At 39.5% G+C, this 23,892-nt stretch overlaps 1 protein-coding gene across 1 annotated transcript in view; it reads right to left on the reverse strand.

Moving 5' to 3' along the window:
• LOC109937939 (adhesion G protein-coupled receptor A1) overlaps window positions 1–23,892 on the reverse strand; it is a 458,189-nt gene that overhangs the window by 194,169 nt on the left and 240,128 nt on the right. The window contains exons 8-9 of the mRNA XM_048609008.1: window positions 12,082–12,246; window positions 5,370–5,568 (exon numbers count right to left, since the gene is read on the reverse strand). Coding sequence (XP_048464965.1) covers window positions 5,370–5,568; window positions 12,082–12,246 — 364 coding nt within the window. The remainder of the gene's footprint in view (window positions 1–5,369; window positions 5,569–12,081; window positions 12,247–23,892) is intronic.

The raw sequence follows: 23,892 nt of genomic DNA on the forward strand, positions 1-23,892 counted from the left end.
GCAGGCCTCCAGTTCAAAAAACAACCCTCCAACATCACTCTCTGTTTCCTGCCGTTAAGCCAATTTTACATCCAATTGGCAAGCATACCCTGAATCTCATGTGACCAAACTTTACTAATTAGTCTACCATGCGGAACCCTGTCAAAGGCTTTAATAAAGTCCAAGTAAACAAAGTCTACCACTGTGCCCTCATCAATCTTCTTGTTTACTTCCTCAAAAAAATCAAGTTTGTGAGACATGATTCCCCTCGCATAAAACCATGCTGACTATCCCTAATCATTCCTTGCCTGTCCAAATGCATAAAAATCCTATCTTTCAGAATCACTTTCAACAACTTACCCACCACCGAAGTCAGACTTATAGGTCTATTGTTTCCAGGCTTCTCCTTACATTCCTTCTTAAACAAAGGCACAACATTAGCCACTCTCCAATCGTTTGGCACCTCACCCATAGTTATAGATGATACAAATATTTCTGCACAGGGCACTGCAATTTCCTCCTGGGAAGGCAAAAGGCTGGGAGTGTGAGCTGCTCAGATGGTGATTCAAGGTCCATGCAGAGAAAGGAATGGGCAGAGCTATGAGTTGTGCTGACTTGAGGTGAACTGTGGAGAAGGATGTTGAGGCAACACTGATTGTAGGACTTGGCCCCTGAAGGCTCTACATTATTTATCTGTCATGTCTTCCTGAGGTCCTGGTTCCTTCAGGGAGGTACTTTTTAATCAGCTTGCTCAGAAATGTTATTACACACCTCTGGAGTAGGTAGAACTTGAACCTGGGCCTCCTGGCTCAGAGGTAGGGACCTCTGGATCTTCCAGGTACTGCCCAGGGGACGTACAGCTGCTGCTCACTTGCTTAGCCAGTTCCATACATATGTGCTTGGCCTGCTGTGTTCATCCAGCCCTGCACCTTGTTGTCTCGGATTCTCCAGCATCTGCAGTTCCTACTATCTCCATACATATCTGCTTGGTTGAAGAAACTATCCTCACCCTCCTGAACCGAAGACAGCTTATCATGCTTCAGCTCCTTCCCTCCCTCAACTAGACTGCAGGTAAGAGTGGTAGGCAAAGGAAGGCAGTGGGGAGGTACTACCTACCAGGTAACCACACCAATCCTATGGGGACTACAGCCTGATGGATACAAGTCCTGTGAGCGACTCTGGAACATGCCAAGGTCTCTTTAAGCAAAAATCCTTCCTTTGATAAAACGGCCGCATCATCCCAGCAACCCAATTAGCCGAAGGCAGGAAGTTTTTGGTTATGTTTTTGTTTTGACCTTTGGTTCGCTCCAGGAAAGAGCAAAGGAGTGGAGTTCTAAGCAGGAAAACGGGTCACAACTCACAAATGATCCTGATGACTGAAGAAAAATGTAATGTAAAAAGTAAGAGCCTTTTATAAACTGAATTTTCAGTACAGTATAAACTCTTATGAATTAGCTGCTGCTATAGCATTCACCTACCTCTAGTAAAGCATAAACAATTCTAAGCAGCCAGAGACCAAGATAAGATCGAGATAAAGGACATTGAGATTGCATTCGCAGTTCTAAGGTCCTTGCTTTCCGGAACTGAGATTACGGAACTTTCTACAGATGCATGTGTTTAGAATGGGCCAGGAAATGGCCCTCAGCATGAAGGAAAGTATAAAGCTGATTTTGAACTAAGTGATGAACAAAGAGGTACGTGTCTATCCTGAAATTTGGGTACCTGTCATGCATTCATTAGAAAGATTCAAACACATGTTAACAAAGCTTTACCAGCCCCCCAGAAAGAAATTATATCAATTAGTCCTTGGAGCTGGGGGCAGTCTCGTTTGACAGCAAGCCTCTTCAGATGGACAATGGACCAAGAAAAAAGGACAAAGACCAAGGGAAGAGATCCCTTACACTGTGGCTGGAGAGCAGAATGGTGGCATCACAAGTTATGGAAATCAACACACTCTGTACCAACCATCTGTTGCCCTTTGGTATCTGCAAACTGCTTACAACAGTCTTAGGTTATATACCTTTCCTGTCTAGTTTGCTCACGTATCATTCCAAAATGAATGCTTTTTAAAAACAACCTTAAAAATACTAACCAGTGGTTTCTCTGCCTCCTGAACCCAAATTCTTGCACAAATATGGGAAAATTCAGCCTATTCATTCAATTTTTTTCTCTCCAACAGATTAGTGGGAGTGCTGAGACAGCATTGGAGGGAATGTTAAAGAGAACCGTGGAGAACTAAGTAACACGCCAAACCAGGACCTGGCGTGGAAGTCAGTAGATTAGAGATGTGAAGGTTTAGGAAGCAGGGGGGCAGGGGGGGGGGGGGGGGGGGGGGGGGGGGGAGAACAGTATTTACAGTATCTCTATGGAAGAAATGAGCCCTTCCACTGAAAATGAACTAAGAACAATACACCACAGGATGCTGTGAAGTGGCCTTTAATGGGCTCAGTTAGCTGGATGGGTGGCTTTCCTGCAAAGTTCCCCTGTACCATTGGAAATATGTCATCATGGCAGGATTACATTGGGCTACCCTACTGTAGCCTTCCTTGCCATGCTGTCTCCCAGCCTGACACCAGTTGTCTGAGAAAATTTAGCCCTCTTTGAGGGACCCACCAACAAAATTTGAAGTTTCTGGTCTCGACTTTAAATAGTACAGTGGCCACTTTAAGAAGTAATAAATGCAACATTCTGATAGCCTGCAGCCAATGTAGGACCTCATTTTACATATTTAAGCAGCTTCTTATGTCTATCATACTTTCAGACTGGAGAGTGCATCAGGATTAAGTGCTTCTCCAGTTTTCAAATGCAGGCCACTCATTTTTCAAACAACAGCCAATATTGAAGATCATCCTTACAAGGCTTTATAGGGACAGTGTGTTCTGTTTTAGATCTACGATTCATTTTTTATGAACACTGGTCTCATAGGCAAACAGACATTTTACATTTTATGATACAGTATTATCTATTAGTTAGGTACATGCCACAAATTAAGTGAAGTCATCTTAGTTAGCTATATTGACTAAATGCTAACTCAGTTATTTCCACAATACATTAGTGTTTTCTTTTATTATTCATTCACAGCATGAGGACATCACTGGCTAGGTCAGTATTTATTTCCCATCCCTATTCTATATAAGGGTCTACCATTACCAAATAGTTTTGAATTGCAGAAAGTCAGACACAGCAGAACCACACATGCCTTTCATTTTGTTTTAACACCAACAGCAGATACACTGTTTAAAACAATTAGATTTAATAGAAACATAGAAAACAGAAGCAAGAACAGGCCATTCAGCCATCTGAGCTTGCTCAGTACCTGATCCAATTCAGCACCCAGTTCTCGTTCTTTTCCATGTCTTTTGACCCTTTAACTCTAAGAACTATATCTAACTCCTTCTATAGGTTCACCACTCTCTGGGTGAAAAAAAAATTCCCACCACAGTCCTAAATGATCTAACCCATATCCTCAAAGTGTGATGCATGGTTCTGTGCTCTCTGGTCATTGGAAACATCCTTCTCGCATTTACCCTGTCTAGTCCTATTAGAATTTTACAATTTTCCATGAGATCCCACCTTATTCTTCTAAACCCCAGTGAATATAGACCTAACCCTTTCAGTCTCTCTTCATATCTCAGACCTTCCATTATGGGAATGAATCTGGTATTAGTCATTAATATTTAGAATTATTTCATTATTAACGTGGGAGTTACAAAATTTGTGCTTGTATTCTAGGGATTAGCCCATCTATGTCCATTTTTCAATTAAGAAGGAACCCATATGAATGACTTTTCTGGCACAATGACAACAACTATCTTTCCAAAAGGGGGAATGTATGAACCTGCACTAATAAATAACTGTGATGGTTGAACATTAGGGTCTATAATGATAGTTAATAGCTTGCTTCGAATTGTTAGGTAAATTAAGCATCTAGAAGAAACATTCCGAAATAACAAAGTGTAAGGATATGAATGTAATGATATATTATAGTCAAAATCTTTGTCAAATCAGTGAATTACAAGGTTGGGAGCATTCAAAGCTTTCAAATAACTAAGGTCTACATTTTTCAATTTTAGTTTTTTTTTCATTTCTCTCAATCATACTGCTGAGCTCCCAAGTACTAAAGGCCAGCAATCATCACCAAAGTACTATCCTTCATTATTCTTAGATATTGAGAAGAAGATTCACTTTCATGAAGAGAAAATTGCCTCTAACTTTTCACGTACTGAAGCATTTCTCAATCTCAATGGAAACGCTGTTTGACTCAGGAGCCATGCTGTGTCCAAAACTACAAAAATCTTAATAGCACAGGCCCTGCATTCTGCGTGTAAAGAACTAAGGCACCTGAGGAATAAACTTGCTAAATTATGGGCAGGTTATAAGATAAAACTTTCAACTATAGAGGAAAAAAAAAACAAGCCGACAGGGACACATTCACACTCAGGCTTTAGTTTGACCTAAGAAAGCACAATGGAACTAGAGGAATTGGAGTTAATAAAAATCCATGTTTAAATTAATATAATCAAGAACATGGCAGATATGGAAAAGTATTTTTTATCTGTTTAACAGCATTAAAATGGTAATACAATAGTATGAAATACCATTTCAGACAAAAAAAATCACAACAACGATTTTTCTTCATCCAAGCCATGCCCAAGTTTGCACTTTTGATTAACTGTGATAAAACTATTCAGAAATATTCCAAGATACTGCACAATATCCAAGACATACTTTTTATATTCTAGTTACCAATGTCATCACATGCTCAAAGGGTAGATATACATTATTTGAAAATGAATCAAATGTAAATAATTGATGTTTTGAATAATGACCACCTAATATTCAACCTCTGTATTTTCATCTTGAAATATACCAAGAATGGATTTTGTTCTAATTTTTGCACCTGTTATTGGGTTCCGAGTTAGATATGATATTGCAGCACCTGATTTGTTAAGCTTCAAGCCTAGTCCCACAGGAAGAATCTGTTAGATTGGTATGCATTTTCCATCTTTCTACACAAGTCATTCATATGTTTAGCTCCTGTTCTACTGCTAACTGATGAAAAATTGTTAAAATATAATGTAGAAGTTGTAGATTTTTTCTGGCTACATAAAGATTCTAATTTTTTTTTGCATTCATGTAAGCAAATAACATGATTTGATTCAATGGATGACATCTAGCTGTAAATCCAAAACTGTATTCAAACTGTGCAATGAACTGATTTTATTTCAAACTTGCAGCTAGTAAAGAAGGATGTTCATGACTGGACTCTCACATATGAGAGCTCAAAATAAAAGAAGTTATTTAACACACTGGATCATCTCATCTGCCACTTTCTGATTTCTGAATATTCCATTAAGAGTTCAGCAGTATTTGGTTATATTGAGAAGTACCTGGCTGAATGCATGAAGGACTCTTGTAACTTCATTTGCATAAGCACACTCAGTGTAATTTCCTTCCATCCAGCGTCCAGTTCGATCACATTTACGCCAAGCTTTTCTTTGCCGATGGTCTCCATAATAAGGTACAGATCCAAATGGATATCGCGTACAGGGGTAGTACGCTGTGATACCAGCCAATGTTCGAGGCCATCTGTAGAAAATTGAAGGCAATGTAAAGACCACATCTTTTTATTTCCTTCATTTTTGGCCTGTAGACTAAAAAAAAGACACTGCTTTAAACCAAGGACACTGTGTAACAAGATGGCTGCAGTTTCAGAAATTATATTTACTGGTGTACATTGTGAGGTGTATACAATGTTGCTTTCCCTGAAACAATGAAATCAAAAACAAGACACCAGAGAGCTATTGGGTTCTGAATTAAGGGACATAACTGCTTAACAACGAGGTCTTTTTTGGCTCCTAGCCAGGTGACTATGGCACATATGGCGTCCAAATTTCAAAACAAGCTCAGAAATTGCTTGAAAATCTCAGCAGGTCTGGCAGCATCTGTGGAGAGAAATCAGAGTCAACGTTTCAGGTCCAGTGATGCTCCACAGATGCTGCAAGACCTGCTAAGATTTTCCATAAAAATTTCTGTTTTTATTTCTGATTTTCAGCATTCACAGTTCTTTCTTTTGCTTTCAAAACAATATCTCTCTCTCTCTTTTCTGGTTGAAGGTACCAAATGTCTCTCCAGTAACAGCTAGCTGTCTTCCACTCATCTTTCTCTGCAAATCCCTGCTGAAAGAGGAATAAAACCTTTCAGAGACAATGAAAGGACAAATTTGCAATTCATAAATGAAAGAGAGTATTGGTATACAAACAACCTAGTGTCTGTAATAAAGAACTAAAAGGAATTGGAAGAAAGAAACATTTTATTAACTCCTGTGGTCCAGACTGGTGTTATCAAGCTGTGTTTCTCTACTTTTTTTCCCCCACTCTTAATATCCATGTCCTATCTGTCTTTGTCTGTCTGTGAAGGAGAAATTTAAAAAGGGACAGAGTTCAAATTATGGGGTTATAGAGTCAGACAGAGTCATACAGCACAGAAACAGACCCTTCAGTCAGCTAGTCCACGCTGAGCATAATCCCACACTAAACTAGTCCTATCTGCCTGCTCTTGGCACATGTCCCTCCAAACCTTTCTTATTCATGTACTTACCTAAATATCTTTTAAACATTGTATCTGTACTCACATCCACCACTTCCTCTGGAAGTTCATTCTACTAACCACTCTCTGTGTAAGAAAAATTGCCCTACATGTTTTTTTCTAAATCTTTCTCATCTCATCTTAAAAATATGTCCCCTAGCTTTGAAATCTCCCACTCTAGGGAAAACGACACCTGCCATTCACCTTATCTATGCCCCTCATGATTTTGTAAACCTTTGTAAGGTCACCCCTCAATCTCCTATTCTCCAGTGAAAAAGTCCAGGTTATAAGTTAGCAATTCACATTTCCTAAATGGCATTGATTAAACAGAGTTTGTTGCAACCAAGTTATTTTCTTGACAGGTACAGAAACCTGATGAGTGTTTTCTTTCAACTAGTGTTTGTCAGTCAAGTAAAATGAGGCACTTTAGATAGTCTGATAATATCTTAGTCATTGTCATTCAGTCATACAGCACGGAAACAGATCCTTCAATCCAACCAGTTCATGCCAAACATAATACCAAACTAAACAACTCCCACCTGCCTGCTCCCAGTCCATATCCATCCAAACCTTTCCTATTCATGTACTTATCCAAATGTCTTTTAAATGCTGAAATTGTACCCAAATCCACCACTTCCTCAGGAAGTTCATTCCACATGTGAACCACCCTCTGTGTAAAAAAATTGCCTCATGTCTTTTTTGAATCTCTCCCCTCTCACCTTAAAATGTGCTCCCTAGTCTTGAAATCCCCCATTCTAGGGAAAAGACAACTACCATTAACTCTATCTATACCCCTCATTATTTTATAAACTTCTATCAGGTCACCTCTCAACCTTCTATGCTCCAGTGAAAAAAAGTCTCAGCCCATCCAGCCTTTCTTTATAACTCAAACTTCCATACCTGGCAACATCCTGGTAAATCTTTTCTGAAACCTCTCCAGCTTGATAATATCCTTCCTATAACTGGGTGACCAGAATTGGACACAATATTCCAGAAGAGGCCTCACTAATGTCCTGTACAATCTCAACATGACTTCCTAATTCCCATACTCAAAGGACTGAGCAATAATGGCAAGCGTACCAAATGCCTTTTTAACCACCCTGTCTATATGTATTGCAAACTTCAAAGGATTATACACCTGAACCCCTAGGTCCCTCTGTTCTACAACACTAACCAAAACCCTACCATTAATTGTATAACCTCTAACCTTGTTTGTTGTGCCAAAATGCAATACCTCGCATTTATCCAGATTGAACTCCACCTGCCATTTTTCAGCCCATTGGCCTATTTAATCAAGATCCCTTTGTAATCTTAGAAAACCTTCTTCATTGTCTACTATGCCACCAATTTTAGTGTCATCTGTCAATTTACTAACCTTGCCTTATGACTCTGGGAATAATGGGGCTTTATCACCAGCACATTGCCCCAGAGAGTTATAATGCGACTAAGATTAATAAGAAAATGTGCACTTTTTAAATATTATTTGCATAGTTGACCAGAGAAGAGTTTTAAAATAATAGGAGGATAAGCTTTATAAGATAATAATTGTGGGGCATAATGATCACAAAGTCATGATAGTAGGCTTTAATAGAATGGAGGTTGGTTCTGGAGTTTGGCAATATCTTGGTGAGGCTGATGGCATTTTCTAATATAGGTAGAGGAGCTTTTCCTTCAGATTGACAAAGCACAGGCTTAAAGTCACCCACCGCTCCCCATCGACCTAACCCGCACATCTTTGGACATTTTCATTTTCAGAGCCACTTGTCCCATAACTGGACAGCTTTGCAGCCTTTATCCCAATTTCTTGTGGAGCTAGTTCCTACTCTGTGGATGGCCAGGGAGATGGGCAGTACCATCTTCCTCAGGGCACACTGCTTTGCGATTGTCTTCATGGGTATTAGGACCTTCAGAGTGCCCTGAGTAACCATGGTGAAGTGGAGAAAATCAGAGTTGGACATGTCAGTGGTCAATTTCCTGGGGTGAGCAAGATTAATAATAATAATCCAGAAAATCATGCAATTTCATTCAATTCTCAGTACAGAACAAAATATAGAATGGGTGAAATTGATAGAAAAGGGAGAGGTCAAGAAAAGGGTAGGGCTGGGACCACAGCAGAAGAAAGTTGAGGTCAAGCATAAAATGTTAATAAAGGCGGGGGCCAACAGTAGAACATGCAAACAGGACAGGGCCAAGAGTAGAACATTAACGAAAGGATGGTTTTTCAATTTAAATGTGTGAAATATCAGGAAATGTGTTTCCCAAGCAAAGATTTTTGGCTCCAATAGGCAAGATAACATGAAATAAACAAAACACAATGTAGATAAATCTTCTCCAATGATGGAAGAACTAAGAAAATGAAGTTTGTTTATCTTATATTGTCAAAACCAAATCTACAAAATATTTCTCTAAGATATAGTCACCATTTTTTCCAAGATTAATTTCCCCTGTATTCACTCTTGTTAATTGGATTCTTCCATTAAAATGACCATGTTACTAGTATTAATCATCTTAGAAATAGAATCATAGCATCTCTACAGTGCTGTTACAGGCTATTTAGCCCATTGAGTCTGCCTCAACCCTCTGAACAGAATCCCACCCAGATACAGCAGCGCCAACCCCCCCAACCCTATCCCCGTAACTCCACATTTATCACAGCTAATCCGCCTAACCTGCACAAACCAATGGGGCAATTTAGTACGGCCAATCCACCTAACCCGCACATCTTTGGACATTTTCATTTTCAGAGCCACTTGTCCCATAACTGGACAGCTTTGCAGCCTTTATCCCAATTTCTTGTGGAGCTAGTTCCTACTCTGTGGATGGCCAGGGCGATGGGCAGTACCATCTTCCCCTCAGGGCACACTGCTTTGCGATTGTCTTCATGGGTATTAGGACCTTCAGAGTGCCCTGAGTAACCATGGTGAAGTGGAGGAAATCAGAGTTGGACATGTCAGTGGTCAATTTCCTGGGGTGAGCAAGATTAAGAGTGGCCATGCACCACTGCTTCCACTAGAGCTGCCATGAAACATGCAGAATCCTCAATGTAGATCCAAGAGAACATTTTCTTGACTGTTGATAAAAGAAGCATATTCTAAGGTGATATTCGAATCTCTTTGGTTTGGTGGGATGGGGCCTTGGTGGTGGTCCTCCTGTGCCAGTTCTGATAAAGTTCTCACTGAAATAAAACAAGGAACTGTGGATGCTGGAAATCTGAAACAAAAACAAAAATTGCTGGAGAAGCTCAGCAGGTCTGGCAAATCTGTGGAAGAGAAAACAGTGTTTTGAGTCCAGTGATACATCTTCAGAATCCCATATTCTGGTGAAGAGTCAATGGACACTAAAAGTTAATTCTGTTTTCTCTCCACAGATGCTGCCTGATTTGCTGAGTTTCTCCAGCAATTTGTGTTTTTGTTCTGAAGAAGTTCACATCAGTCTTGAAACATTAATTTTATTTCTCTCTATAAATACCGCCTGCTCTGGTGAGTACAACAGCATTTTTTTGTTTAAGTAGCAGCTTTGACTCAGCGGTAACAGCCTCACCTTTCAGTCAGAGGATCATTGACTGAAGGCTCAGACAGTAAATGAGCACATTGGCCTAGACTTCTAACCGTGAGTCAGGTTTGCAGAGTCTGTGAATTATCAGCTCCACAGTCCTGACTTTCAAGACTGGCTTTCCGGATTTCAGATCTACATTCCGTCAGCAAAGGGGGTTGGAAGACTTGCCTCTGCACTGTATTCATGTTTCCATAATAAGAGAATAAAACATAAAATAGCCCTCCACAGTCATGTCCCATCTATGCCACGTCAAGCCATGTAACCACTTCCATGACTCTTATCTCCCTAAGCCAAAATACCATACCCACTGTCCATGTCCCTCATATTCTTCATGTTAACCGATATCTAAGTCCCATTCTCCAGCACCCCAACAACCGCCAACATGGCTTTCATGTCTTATATGCCAACCTAACCCTTGTCCTATCACAAATGTGCTCTTCATGTCCTCCTTGCCAATCTTTGCCCATTTAATTACCACTCTGCGTCCTTACATGCCAACTTACCCAGAATTCACCACAGGCAAAACTCAGAATCACCCATAAATGAGATTAAAGAAAGTTCCCCAGTGTCTATTGCAGTCTTTACAATTTTGAAATTTAAAAATTCATTCAGATAAAATGATTGACTAAAATTACAGTCCTTCAACTAATGCATATCTTAAAATAATAAATGTTTCACTCACATCCTCAATCCTTTTTAACAACAAACATTCAAATTCATTTATACATCTACTTCAAAAAGTCTATTAACACTTGGTGCTGTCAGTCAAACAGTAAGATGGCAGGCACTCTACAGTGATAACAGATGGTTGTGAAGTCAGTCATGTATTAGTAATCCAGTAATGGAAGCCCTCAGGTTTGTACTAATAGATAATGCAACAACAAACTGTTTTGTTTTACATACATCCAGGTGTTTGTTTTAAAGATTTGAAGGGAACAAGTTTTAAATACCTTCAAAGCTCAAAATCTCCCTTTGACAGGTCAGCCTTAAGTAAATTCAATAAAGGAAAGGATTCAGCCTCCACTGTTTTGTGGAGAAGAAAATTCTATGGACTAACAATAATCTAAAAATCAAAATAAACTCTTAATCTCAGTCTTAAAGGGTAAACTTCTTAACCTTAAACTGTGTCTTCGACATCAGTTCTCCCTGCCAAGAAATAACAAACTCTCAACATTCACCCTTCCAAACCCTGTCAGGATTCAGTATGATTCAAAAAGATCACCTCTTAGTTTTCTAAATGCTATTGGGACTTCTTTCGTCATATACTCAGCCTTCATTCTATGAATGATTCGAGCTAACCTTTTCTAAAGGGCTCTTAATGCAGTTTTACTGAGAAAAAGACATTTTATCGATGTTTTGCATCTTGCACTTATGTTGCAAGAGTTCAAATTCAAAGGGGATAATCAACATTTTTCTGCGTAAGAGTCATTTGGTATGATGCTGCCCTATTTAGTGCAATTATACCTTTTTTAAACTAATAACAAAACTGTATACAGTCCTCCAATGTGGTCTCACCCAGGCCCTGTACAGCTGCAGTAAACTTTCCATACTCTGACGTTCCATACCCTTTGCATTACAGCAACATTCCATTTAACTTCGGAATCACTTGCTATACCTGCAACTAAATGTTTGTGATTCATGTACTAGGCCATCCAGATCCCACTGTAACATCAAGTTCAAGAATATCTCTCCATCTGAATAGCATTCTGCTTTTCTACTTTTCCTGCTACAGTGAATAAATTGTTCTCAAACAACCACATTGAATTCTGTAACTTGGGGAAAGGTGTCAGCAGCATACAATACTTGATAACAAAATATTTTAAATTTGCAATTTATTCTGTGGGTTACCGAGCTGGGCATTTTTGTTTCAGCTTTTTTTCCAAATGTGAAATAACTTCCATTCTCAAATCTGGAAAACAATCCAACTACTTCATGCTTATTGCTACATGTAAATCATACCTGAAGTCCCCTTTATTGTTGGTGACTCGCTCTGCAGAACAGTAAGGTGCAGCAGTTTCTAGCACCATAATTTCTACCTTCTTGCTGCTATTTCCTCGGGAGGTAATGATTAGACACTCCCACTCTCCCGTCGCATCAACATCAATGTTGGTCAGGATCAGCTCACTGCATATATTAAAAAAAAGATATTTTAATGCATCATTGACTTGGATTTCTTGGATCACTTTTAATAATTACTCTTCAGAATATACATTGAGTATTAGCTTTCAATTCTGTTAGTGTCCTCGGAGTTTCTAAAACATGTTTGCTATCAATCATATCATAACTTCAAACATATTGTGTGTTTTCCAAGATTTAGATTAGAAAGTAAACACAGATAACTGCGTGGAATCATTAAACATTCCAATGTTCGTGTCTTGCTTTGAGTGAATGTTAGACCTTGCTTTTTTTTTTTAACCTGGTGAAGAAATTTAACTGTAATTTCACTGTAATTTTCAAAGCATTAAAAGAATGCAATTGTTTAGCCCAGCAGGGGCTAAGTTAAACAATAACTATATACAGATGCACCAGTTTAAATCTAACTATTAATCAAGTGCAAGTTTGAGAACTGTTTCTAGCCAGAATAGCTTAAAACAGACTTATGATATCATTATCATTTCAAAGTAACTTTACAAAACTAAATTTATACTATCTAGATGTGATTATCTTTAATTCAATATGAACCTACTTACGAATTTTTACTGCACTCGATGCAACACTGGAAAATCCAAAACCCCTCCCAACCCTTTGTCATTGCACATGATAATCAGTCAGAGAACCTAACCTTTCACTATTTCACAACTTTAAGTACATAAGGAGACAAAAACTTGCATTTATATAGCATCTTTGACATAGTAAAACATCCACATGTGCTTACCAAGCAAACTTAGACACTGACCTACATCATAAGACAGTCAGAAAGGTAACCAAAGTTTAGTCAAACAGCTAGGTCTTAAAGAAAACCCAAAAAAAACTATGAATGCTGGACATCAGAAACAAAAACAGAAAATGCTGAAAAAGCTCAGCAAGTCTGGCAGCATCTGTGAAGAGAAACCAGAGTTAACGTTTCGGGTCCAGCGACCCTTCCTCAGGGCTGAGGTAAGCTGTGAGAGTTTTAAACAACATGGTTAAAAAAAAGAGACAAGAGGCTCACAATGGAAATTCCAGAACATTAGCATTAGCAGCTCATGGCACAGATGACAACAATGAAATGAAATAAAGAAAGATGGGAATTTAAAAATTGGTATTTAGTTCAGTGAGGCCACAATGTAATTCGGCTTGGAGAAAATGAGCAAGAATAGCCTTGTGGCTAAGTGAAAAATCCCTATGACAACTCAATGATACCATCAAGAAGAGGAAAAAAATGATTAAAATATATCAGTTTAACTGAAGCAATGAAAAGCTGGTGACAAAATGAGAATATACCATTTTGAGTTGCTAACTTTGAGATTCCAGTTTCAGAAATAATTGTTTCTCTTAAGTTGTCAATATTTATTAGGTTGTTGATGGATTTATTCTACAATATTTTTCAAAGAGCCCTGCAGAATGCACAATTTTGCACTAAACAGCTAAATAAAAATGGATCAAATCCGTAAGAATTGCACTTCCATATATGCAACAACTATTTTATTTAATATGAGCATTCATAACTCCCTTGCAGACATCATACTCCAGTGTCCATAAATTACTCCATGCACAAAATATTTATATTTTAATTTTGTAATAAAATGAAAAAGGTGAAGGGCTGTCTTTATAAGAAGGCCATTGTTACAATTCACTTTCTCTCAACCTTCTTCACTTATTGTCACAGCTGAATTCAGTGCTTATAGAAGCCATCACTGTTATGATCCGGAGTTGACAGATTTATGCGTGCCCTGAATAAAAAGTTATTGAGCTACTTTACACTGAAGGTGTTTGTACAAATGGAGGGAAGATAAGACAGCTTTCCTTAGGATGACATGAACCCTCTTAAAGAGTGAAGTGCAAAATCATTGCAGTAGGATTTTTTGTAAGCATTTTTCAACATGAAATCTACTGCCACAGAACCATCTCATAACTCATTTCCATTCTCGAGGTCCTGTTTAATGGTAACATTGTGTTTCTTCTTCTAAGGCAAGGTTGTAATGTCATAAAATGCAGCTCAATATAGAAGTGTGACAAATAAAGCAGCATAATGACCATTGCAACACGGTCAATTTTTACTAAATCAATTTTATGTATCTGGTCCAAATCTAAATACTTTTGCTCAAACACATAGCAGGATCATACATTCTGTAAAGACCACATCTTTTCACTTTTCTGTTGTTTTGATTGTGGAATGAAATGGGAAAAGGACTGTTTTAAAAATCAAACATTTTCGCACTTCTTAAAAGCAAGTTACTTCATACTTTTTATAAGTGCTGTTTGTTCAAGCAGTGAGTGAGGTCTAGTTGCAGATGAGCTGAAGCTCATAGTTTTATATAGAATGGAGGTTTGCCAAGCAACAGGTAGCAGACTGGCCTGTGAAATAATGACAAGTTACAATGACAAAGACCTACAGATTTGTGACTGTCTCCCGGGCAGCTGAACAGCTTTTGGGTGTGAATGTTTGAGAGAGAAGTCATTGGACTTTTGAAAGGGAAGTAACTGTCCTTTCACTCTGAACTGCAAACCACCTCAAGCATGAAAAATGCCAGTTTATTTTTTCCTCACAAGTTACTGTGAGTTGTGGCTTTATAACCATGAAGTAAGAGACTTCATAAGCATGAGTCAGCTGCCCTATGCCTCCTGCAAGCAAGTGAAAGTACTGGCAAAGGAAGATCAATGAGCAACATATCCAGAAAAGCCAAAGGAATCATCAAAGCAAAACCTGTAGACAGGGACCATTGAACTGCCTTCCCAGTCTTTCTCTCTACCCAAAAAACCTTTTTTTTTGTCTCTGTCTGTTTGTGTGTGTGTGTGTGTGTGTGTGTAGGGGGGTTTTATGAGGTACCCAGAGTTTTAACTAGTAGAGTTATATATAGTATCTTTATAATTGCTTATCTGCAGTTAGAATGTATTTATTTACAATAAATATTAATTCTTGTTAAGTACAGTAACATGATCCATGTTTTCCATCAACCTGGGTCGAAAAGACAAGTAAATTTAGGAATTCCATGTACTTTTTAAAATCTTTTAACTTTTGTGACTACTCTGAGAAGAGGGGCTTGATTTCCAGAGCACCACTCCAGAGAGATATAACACTCCATAGATTCACACAGCAGAATCTGCAGTACACAGCAACATAGAACTAGCTTTATTCAAAGCACCATGAGAATATCGCACGTAAACTTAAATTTAGATCATCGTCAATGCTCAGTAAACTGTGTGCAGGCATTTGATAGTGCAGAATATGTGTACGCTGAAAGAGGTACATATTATTAAAGCTTTTTGTCTGGCACTCATCAGGAAAAGACAATGTAAAGGGAAAACAACATGTTACACTGTATGAAGTGACAGAACTGATTGGTTTGGAAGTAAACTTTGATTAATAGATAGAAAATGCATTAGTTAGATGATGACTGACAGTTAACTGTCAAGCTTTGTTTAAATTTAAACCAGGCGTATAAACTTTGATGGGCAAGACATTGCCCAGGGAGATTAATCAGAGAATGGCTGTGAATTGCCAATTCCTTACAGCTGAAGGTGTAGCTGGACGAACCCTTCATCTTGCCTTACTGCCTCAGCAGGTTCCTCTGTTGGTCATGCTGTAGCAGTGACCGCGACAAAACAAACAATATACACACTATTTGAATGTTTCAACTCAACAAACAACTCATGGCAATTCTTTGATTAAATTGGACTAATGTATTTTCTGCAGCAACACCTCTACCACTCAGAGTATACTTGTCAACCAACAAGTTCTGTCACTTCACACAGTATAAAACGTTGTTTTCTCTTTACATTGGCATTTCCTGAGATCCTGATGAGTGCCAGACAAAAAAAAAACTTTGATAAACTAACTGCCAGCCTGAAGTCTCTGTGTGCTGGTCCTTGCCAGAGTGCTGGTGTGCTCAAGTGTCAACTTTGTGTTTGAGTTACACTGTGCTAAATTGTGCCATAAAGTTGTATAGTTAAGAACTCTCACCAGACATCACCCCTCCCTGTTGAATCAGAGGTAAGAATAAATGAAATGTCTTTGATTGTTGAAAACAAATCATCAGTGAATTTACTTCAAAAGGAGAGAAACTTATTTCATCTAAGTGTCAAGTCAAGAATCTCCAAAAGACTATTCATCTGCCAAGGCCAGCCATACTGGAATCACCCATTTTAATGGCCACAAAGTTTCACAATCGATTCATCACAGACAAGCCAAAGGCTGATTTGTTTTTTTTTCTCCCTCTTACTGTTTGAACTCTTCGTTCATTTCTAATCTATGTATATGTATCACGTTAAAGCCTATTCTCACCTTTTGGTAGCGTAGATTGGCTCAGTGGTTAGCACTGCTGTCTTACAGTGTCAGGGACCCAGGTTTGATTCCACCCTTGGTCTGCGTGGAGTTTGCACATTCTCTCTGCGTCTTCATCGTTTCTGCCGGCTGCTTCAGTTTCCTCCCACACTCCAAAGATTAAGTGCAAGTTAGGTGGATTGGCCATGCTAAATTACCCACGGTGTTCAGGGATGTATAGGTTAGGTGCATAGGCTGTGGGGTTGGGTGTAGGGATGGGGTAGGGGGATGGGTGTGTGGGACACTCTTTGGAGGGTTGGTGTGGACTTGTTGGGCTGAATGGCCTGTTTCTGCACTGTAGGGGCTCTACATAAGATTATTAAGCTTTGCGTGATCAGGATGGGGAGGTCACCTTGGGAGCGAGACACAGCCCGAGTAATGATATCGTTTGGAGATTTTCGAGGCAGCATGGAAATTTGGTGTAGAGAGTATAAATTGAAGCTGAGGATCGGAGCCAGCACAAAGTAAAAAGTAAAAACTGAAAAAAGCTGTGAATGCTGTAAATCAGAAGCAAAAATAGAAATTACTGGAAAAGCTCAGCAGGTCTGGCAGCACCTGTGGAGAGAAATCAGAGTTAACGTTTCGGGTCAAGTGACCCTTCCTCGGTTCCGAGGAAGGTCCAAGGACGGTAACTCGATCCGAAACGGTAACTCTGCTTTCTCTCCACAGATGCTGCCAGACCTGCTGAGTTTTTCTGGCAATTTCTGTTTTTGTACAAAGCAACGAGTGTTGGTTGCTTGAGGAACTCTGGCTCAGGGTTGCTGAGAGCTTTGAACACCACGAGACATCAGGGAAGGGGAGAGTTACTTGGATGCTAATGTTTCAGGAGGTGGTCACACCACTTAGATTAACTACCTTGAATTCAGTCAGTGGTCAGGAACAGGAGGCAAGTAGAGGGATGCAGGAGGTAGTGCTGAAGGAGCCTCAGCCCTTGAACTTATCTCAGATTCTTGCTCCTTGTGTGGACGAGAGTGTGGGCTATAGGGAGGGTGAGCAAATTGACCATAACACCATGTCACAGGGAGCCATTCAAAAGGGAGTAGGGGGAAAAGTTAAATGTAGTTGTAATGGGGGATGGTATAGTCATGCGAATAGACACTGTTCTTTGTGGCCAGGATTGCGACTCCCAAAGGCAGTGTTGCCTGTCTGGTGCCTGGTTCAAGATATCTCATTTGGGCTGCAGAGGAACTGGGAGTGAAAGAGGAAAGATCCAAGTGTTGTGGTCCATGTAGGTACCAATGATATAGGTAAAAAGAGGAAAGAGCATCAGCTAAGGGAATATGAGCAGCTAGGAGCTAAAATAAACAGTGGAACCTAAAAAGGTAATTACTTCTGAATTACTACCTGAGCCATGAGCTAATTGGCACAGAATCAACAGATTAAAGACGTAAATGCTTGGCTGAAAGATTGGTGCGGGAGAAACGGGTTTGAATTCATGGCACATTGACATCAGTACTGGGGAAGGAGGGAGCTGTTCTGATAGGATGGGCTCCAACTGAATCATGCTGAGAGCAGAGTCCTGGCTAAACACATAACTAGGGCTATGCATAGGGCTTTAAACTAAACAGTAAGGGACTAGGGCCAGTTGCATCAAAAATTTTAAAATCAAAGTTAAAGGAGAAGGTAGGATTGCCAGCTCATGTTAGGGTTGATCATTAGCAGAAAACAAAATTAAGGGACACAATGTATGCATGTTATATTGTACCAAGAAACTGTAAGACTATCGGGAAATTTGGCAATAGAACAAACTTAAGGCTTTACATTTTATTGCACAAACATTTTGAATTTGTTAGATGAACTGGCGGCGCAAATCGAGGTCCAATGACAGAATTTAATATTCAGTTCGAGGGTGAGAAACTTGGGTGGGAAAGAACAGTTTTAAACTTAAATAAAGGGAATTACAATGAAATGTGGATAAAGTTAACTAAAATTAACTGGGCAGTTAGACAAGTAGGAATGACAATAATCAAGGAGATAATTCATGACTCTCTGCAAAAATACATCCCAGTAAGGAAGAAAGATTCAAAAAAAGGGATAAACCAATCATGGGGGGCTAACCAAGAAAATTAGTGAGAGCATTAAGTTGAAAGAAAATCATATAACACATATATCCTGTGCTGTATTGTTCTTTGATCTTCTTTTGTTTTTTGTATATAGGGATGCCAAAGTTAATGATAGCCTTAAAGACTAGGATAAATTCAGAATCCAGCAAAGGACAACTAAAATGTTCGTAAAGAGAGAGAAAGCAAACTACAAGGGCTAACTAGCAAAGAATATAAAAACTGACAATAACAGCTTCTTTAAATATATAAAAAGAGAGAAGAGAGGTCAAATTGAACATAGGCCCCTTAGATAAAGAACCTGGGAAGACGGTTTTGGGGAACAAGGAAATGGCAGAGGAGTTACAGATATCTTCCATCATTCTTTACAGTGGAAGATACTTCAAACATTCCATTAATACGAAAGAACATGGGGGAGGAATTAAGTACCATAGCCATCACTACAGAACTGGTATTAGACAAACTAATGGAGCTAAAGGCAGATAAGTCCCCTGACCTTGTTGGCTTGCATCCTAGGATCCTAAAAGACTTAGCTACAGAAAGCAAGTAACTATAGGCTGATTAGTCTAACATTTATTGTTGGCAAAGTATTGGAATTAATTATTAAGGAAGTAATAGTACATTTGGAAAACCATAATCTAATCAAGCAGACTAAAGCACGCTTCATTGAAGCAGCTCAGAAAAGTTTCACGAAGATGATCCCTGGTATGGAGGGATTGTGTTATGAGCACAGGCTAAACAGTTTGGGACTCTACTCATTGAAACATACAGGATTCTTGAGGGGCTTGACAGGGTAAATGTTGAGATGATGTTTCCAGGCCACAGGGCATAGTCTCAGAATAAAGGATTTCCAATTTAAGACCGTGATGAGGAGGAATTTCTTCTCTTAGAGGGTTGAGAGACTTTGGAACTCCCTGCCACAGACAGCTGCAGTGGCAGAGTATATTTAAGGCTGAGATAAATAGATTTTTGATCAATAGGGGAATCAAGTATTATAGGAAAAGGGCAGTAAAGTGGATGTGACAAATATCAGATCAGATATGATCCTATTGAATGGCAGAGCAGGCTCAAGGGGCTGAAAGCCCTACCCCTGTTCCTATTTCTTATGGTCTTATAAATTAACTCAAGAAAGCCTTGAGATATAGGTTTTCTTTTGAAAAAAAACATATTTGGACTGGGTAATGTATGATAATTTAGCAAGAACTGAAAGAAGGAATGTTTTCTAAATTATTGTTGTTGTGATCAAATAAGGAATGGATTGAGTAATAAAGGGCAGCCAGGTCATCCCTCCTCATATGGAATCACAATGAATTAGGGAGCCTCACTTGGGACCAGTCATAACAAATGCTAAATTGCCGTGGTTGTCAATGAAACAACTGAATGTCTTCACCTCTACTGATAAGAAATCAAAGGATCCCACTGCTTAATTTAAAAAAAAACCTAACAAAAATGTTTAATAAGCCTTGGATTAACAGGCCTTAGGTTTAGCAGCATAACAGATAAATTCTATGCAAACTCAATTTGTATGATTCAAACAAACATTCTGTCACACAAACTTGGGATGTTCCACCACCTGATTGACTGACCTGGGTGCTTTTAGTGGAGGTTTCTCGACTCCAAAATGGAGTATTTATTTCTCTCCTGCAGACCTTCCCGTTTGATCGACCTCCCTCTCCCCACCACCTTTCAACAGCATAAAACTCATCATGTTTCAAGCTCCCTTTAGTTCTGAAGAAAATCATTTTGGGCTTGAAACATTAACTCTCTTCCAACCAATGCAGTCAAACCTGCTGAACTTTTCAGGGGCCTTCTGTTTTTAATTCCAAAATGGTGGTATTTTCATATTAAACTGAATGGTTAAATCAGGAGTCCTTTCCTTTAATAACTCTTTCCAAAGGTGGAGCTAACTTGTCACCCCTACTCGAACAAGCACTGAACACTATACCAAGCTGAAATACCAGACTAAACAAAAATTTCCTGAAACATGCTTACACATAATCATGTAGCAACTCAAATTGTGTTACAAAATAAACATGCAGGCTGACTGTTTCATTGGGAATGATTATATCCAGTATTTTTTCCTTCCCAAAACAATTGACAAGTTCCGCATAATACTCTTTTCTAACCTTTGAATGCCATCATACTGTATGTAGCAGCACCTGTCGGAACCTATTTTCAGTGCTTCATTTCCTGTCAACGTCATATGGTTCAGTTGTTTTCAACCTGACATTATGTCAACCAGGGCAGGCTTGCTGTGTCTCCCAAAGTTTACACAACTTGTTCAGGCACATTCTTTTGTTTTACGCCTGCCAATAAAAAGAGCTTGAATTTCCTGAATTCTACTTATTTTTAAGTAAATAATGAATCTCGATAAAGGAAAGATACCGCAAACCTATCATATGGTTCTACAGATCGTTCCAGAACATTCCAACATATCTCTCCAGGATGTTTATCTTTTGACATTCGAGTATCAAAATGTAACTATGAAACAGAAAACAATGTTGCTGGCAGTTTTAGTAAATTTCTTGTGAAATGTAAAATATGTTTCTTGTTATAGAACCAAGTCTCATTATATTAAAGAAGCTGAATAAAATGTTGCAACATGATATTGCTTTGAAATGGTTCCCCAGTCCAACTTTCCTTGGAGACCAACTCAGATCTATAAACACATGTTAGACTTTGACATTTTGTGTAAAACAGATAATATAAACTCAAGTATATTCAATATCTTCTTCCTGGCCCCTTTCATTTATATATGCAACAAACTCAAGATTCCTTTGCTCCTGGCAGTTTACAGTCCGCTAGAAGCCTTGTGATAAATTATTCAGTGTTTACTGAAAATAATAATGTGCAAGCACAAGAAGACAATTCTCCATTCTCAATTGTTTTACCACAAAAAGTGTAGCTAAAGTCTTGCAAAGGTACTTAAAAGTTGGACCAGATTTTGAGGTCAGTGTAAATGAAAGGCTCAGAGTAACAATTACTCCCAAACTTTGTATGGTTTTCTGAACTTACAATTGATTAAAAATCCTACAGTGGGAATCTGGGCACTTTGTGACAAAGGCAAGTAACTGTGACTCTCCTTAACTCCCAATCAAATTGAATTATCCTTAATAAGATACCAAAGTTCCAAACTTTGGCAACTTAGTTCTATAGGTGCCAACTGAAGTGAAAAGTGATTTTGTTTTCAGGTTAGATGCAGTGTGGCTACTCTAGATAACGCAAAACATGTCCGCACTGCTCACCATGTTGTTCAGAGTGACAGCGATGTCTGAGCATTTTGGAAGTGTGCAGAATAGACAAACTGCAATGTCAGTCAGTACCAATGCTAGCTTGATGCATCACCTGCCATTTTCAAGCTCATTGCTCCAAATAATGTCCTCTCTTAAACATGAGCAGCAAATTGAACGGTCCTCAGCTGTGCTTTTACAGAGGTCCATCCAACTTGCAGGTTAACTACTTGCTACTTTTCTTTTATTCATTCGTGAAATGTCAGTGTTGCTGGCTGGCAAGCATTTATTATCCATCCTTAGTTGCCTTTGAGAAGGTGGTGGTGAGCTGCCTTCTTGAACTGCTGCAGTCCACCTGCTGTGGGTTGACCCACAATGCCATTAGGGAGAGAATTCCAACATTTTGACCGGTGACAATGAAGGAACGGCAACATATTGCCAAGTCAGGATGATGAGTGGCTTAGAAGGGAACTCGAAGGTGGTGGTGTTCCCATAAATCTGCTGCCCTTGTCATTCCAGATGGAAGTGATCATGGGTTTAGAAGGTGCTGTCTGGGGATTGTTTGTGAATTTCTGCAGTGCATCTTGTAGATGGTATACACTGCTGCTGCTGAGCATCGGTGGTGGAGGGAGTAGTTGCTTGTGGATGTGGCACCAATCAAATACTGCCTACTGGACCTTGCAGTTTGTATAGGATTGAGTTGTTGGAAGTGTTTTGAAAAGCTGGGTGAGCTCATAGTGTATGGAACGAGATGTTGAAACAGTGTTGCATTCTATCGAAAGGCTTCTCCTTCCCAGTCACGGGGCTACAGTTGCTGTTTTTTCCCAGGCTTCAGAAGCAGAGGGAAATGGTGTGAATTCACAAAGAAGGCAAGGTATTTGGAGACAGGAGAGAAGGAGGGCTCTCAGCAGGTGGCCTTACCCACCTACAGTCTTTAGCACGCAGTTCCTTTGGACGTAAGACAGGAGTTTTCTAGTCCTTGCTACACTTCAGCATAGATGATAGTCATGGGACTGTGCCACCTCTTGGTGCTTGACCTCCAGCCTCAGAACAGGGTTAGGAATGCACTGTTAGTTAGCTTCAAAGTGACCATGGTATTAAACATTCTCAGCAACATATTCTTCCATGCCGAAACAAATAACATGACAGATAGCTTGCAGCTTAACCATCCGCCATTGCATCCAGGCCAGAAGATGAGACTGCACTGACTTCCTGCTAAACAGAGAAAAACTTGTACATGAGAGCAGGGAGTGGGATATGGGCAAAATGAGATTCGAGAAGCTGCATTTGGTTGGAATGTCATCCTCGGTGACCACGACCAGAGTGACGGCCATGTGAATTATGGCCAGCACCCTCTCTCCTCCACTGGAGTCAGCACATGCAGCCGTGTCTGTCCCCTGCTAGTTTGCTGCTGCTGGCATCTATGAATAGCCACCTTCTCCTGCAAAAGATAGTCATCTGCATCATTAAGTGTGTGTTGCAATTTATTTGAGTGATGTGCTTGCAAGAACTGAATAGTCAGCAGAGAGTGCAAACTGAGAGATTGGAGTGTGCAGCCTGGTGCAGTGGTGAACATGTCAGGGTGATTTGAGTCTTGTGGCACTGCACCCAGGTCCTTCATCAGACTGGTGACTCTGACTGGCATAACCGCCTATCTTCTTTGCAATTATCCAGAGAGCTTCCTGGCACCCCTCGAGAAGAGAATATTGATCTTCTGGTCTACTTCCCTCATTGATGACATCCTAAAGTCCGTAGAATACTTTCCTGCTTGTTGTGCTCTTCCAGCTCTGCAAATCTTCTCCAAGCAGTTCTGCACACAGAATGCACTGTGCCTTCAAGAGATGAAATCTGACTCGAACATCAGACAAAGCTGGGATTTCCACTGGGTGTACATTCAGAAGAATGATCAGTATTGGATGTACACCACAACTATGGAAATGAGCAGTGAGAATGATGCCTGCATTCTACTTGGATCACTTTGAACAGTGTAGGACAACTGCAAGTAACCTGCTTCCTA

This window comes from Rhincodon typus, chromosome 20 (assembly GCF_021869965.1).
Source record: "Rhincodon typus isolate 14 chromosome 20, sRhiTyp1.1, whole genome shotgun sequence".
NCBI lineage: Eukaryota > Metazoa > Chordata > Chondrichthyes > Orectolobiformes > Rhincodontidae > Rhincodon > Rhincodon typus.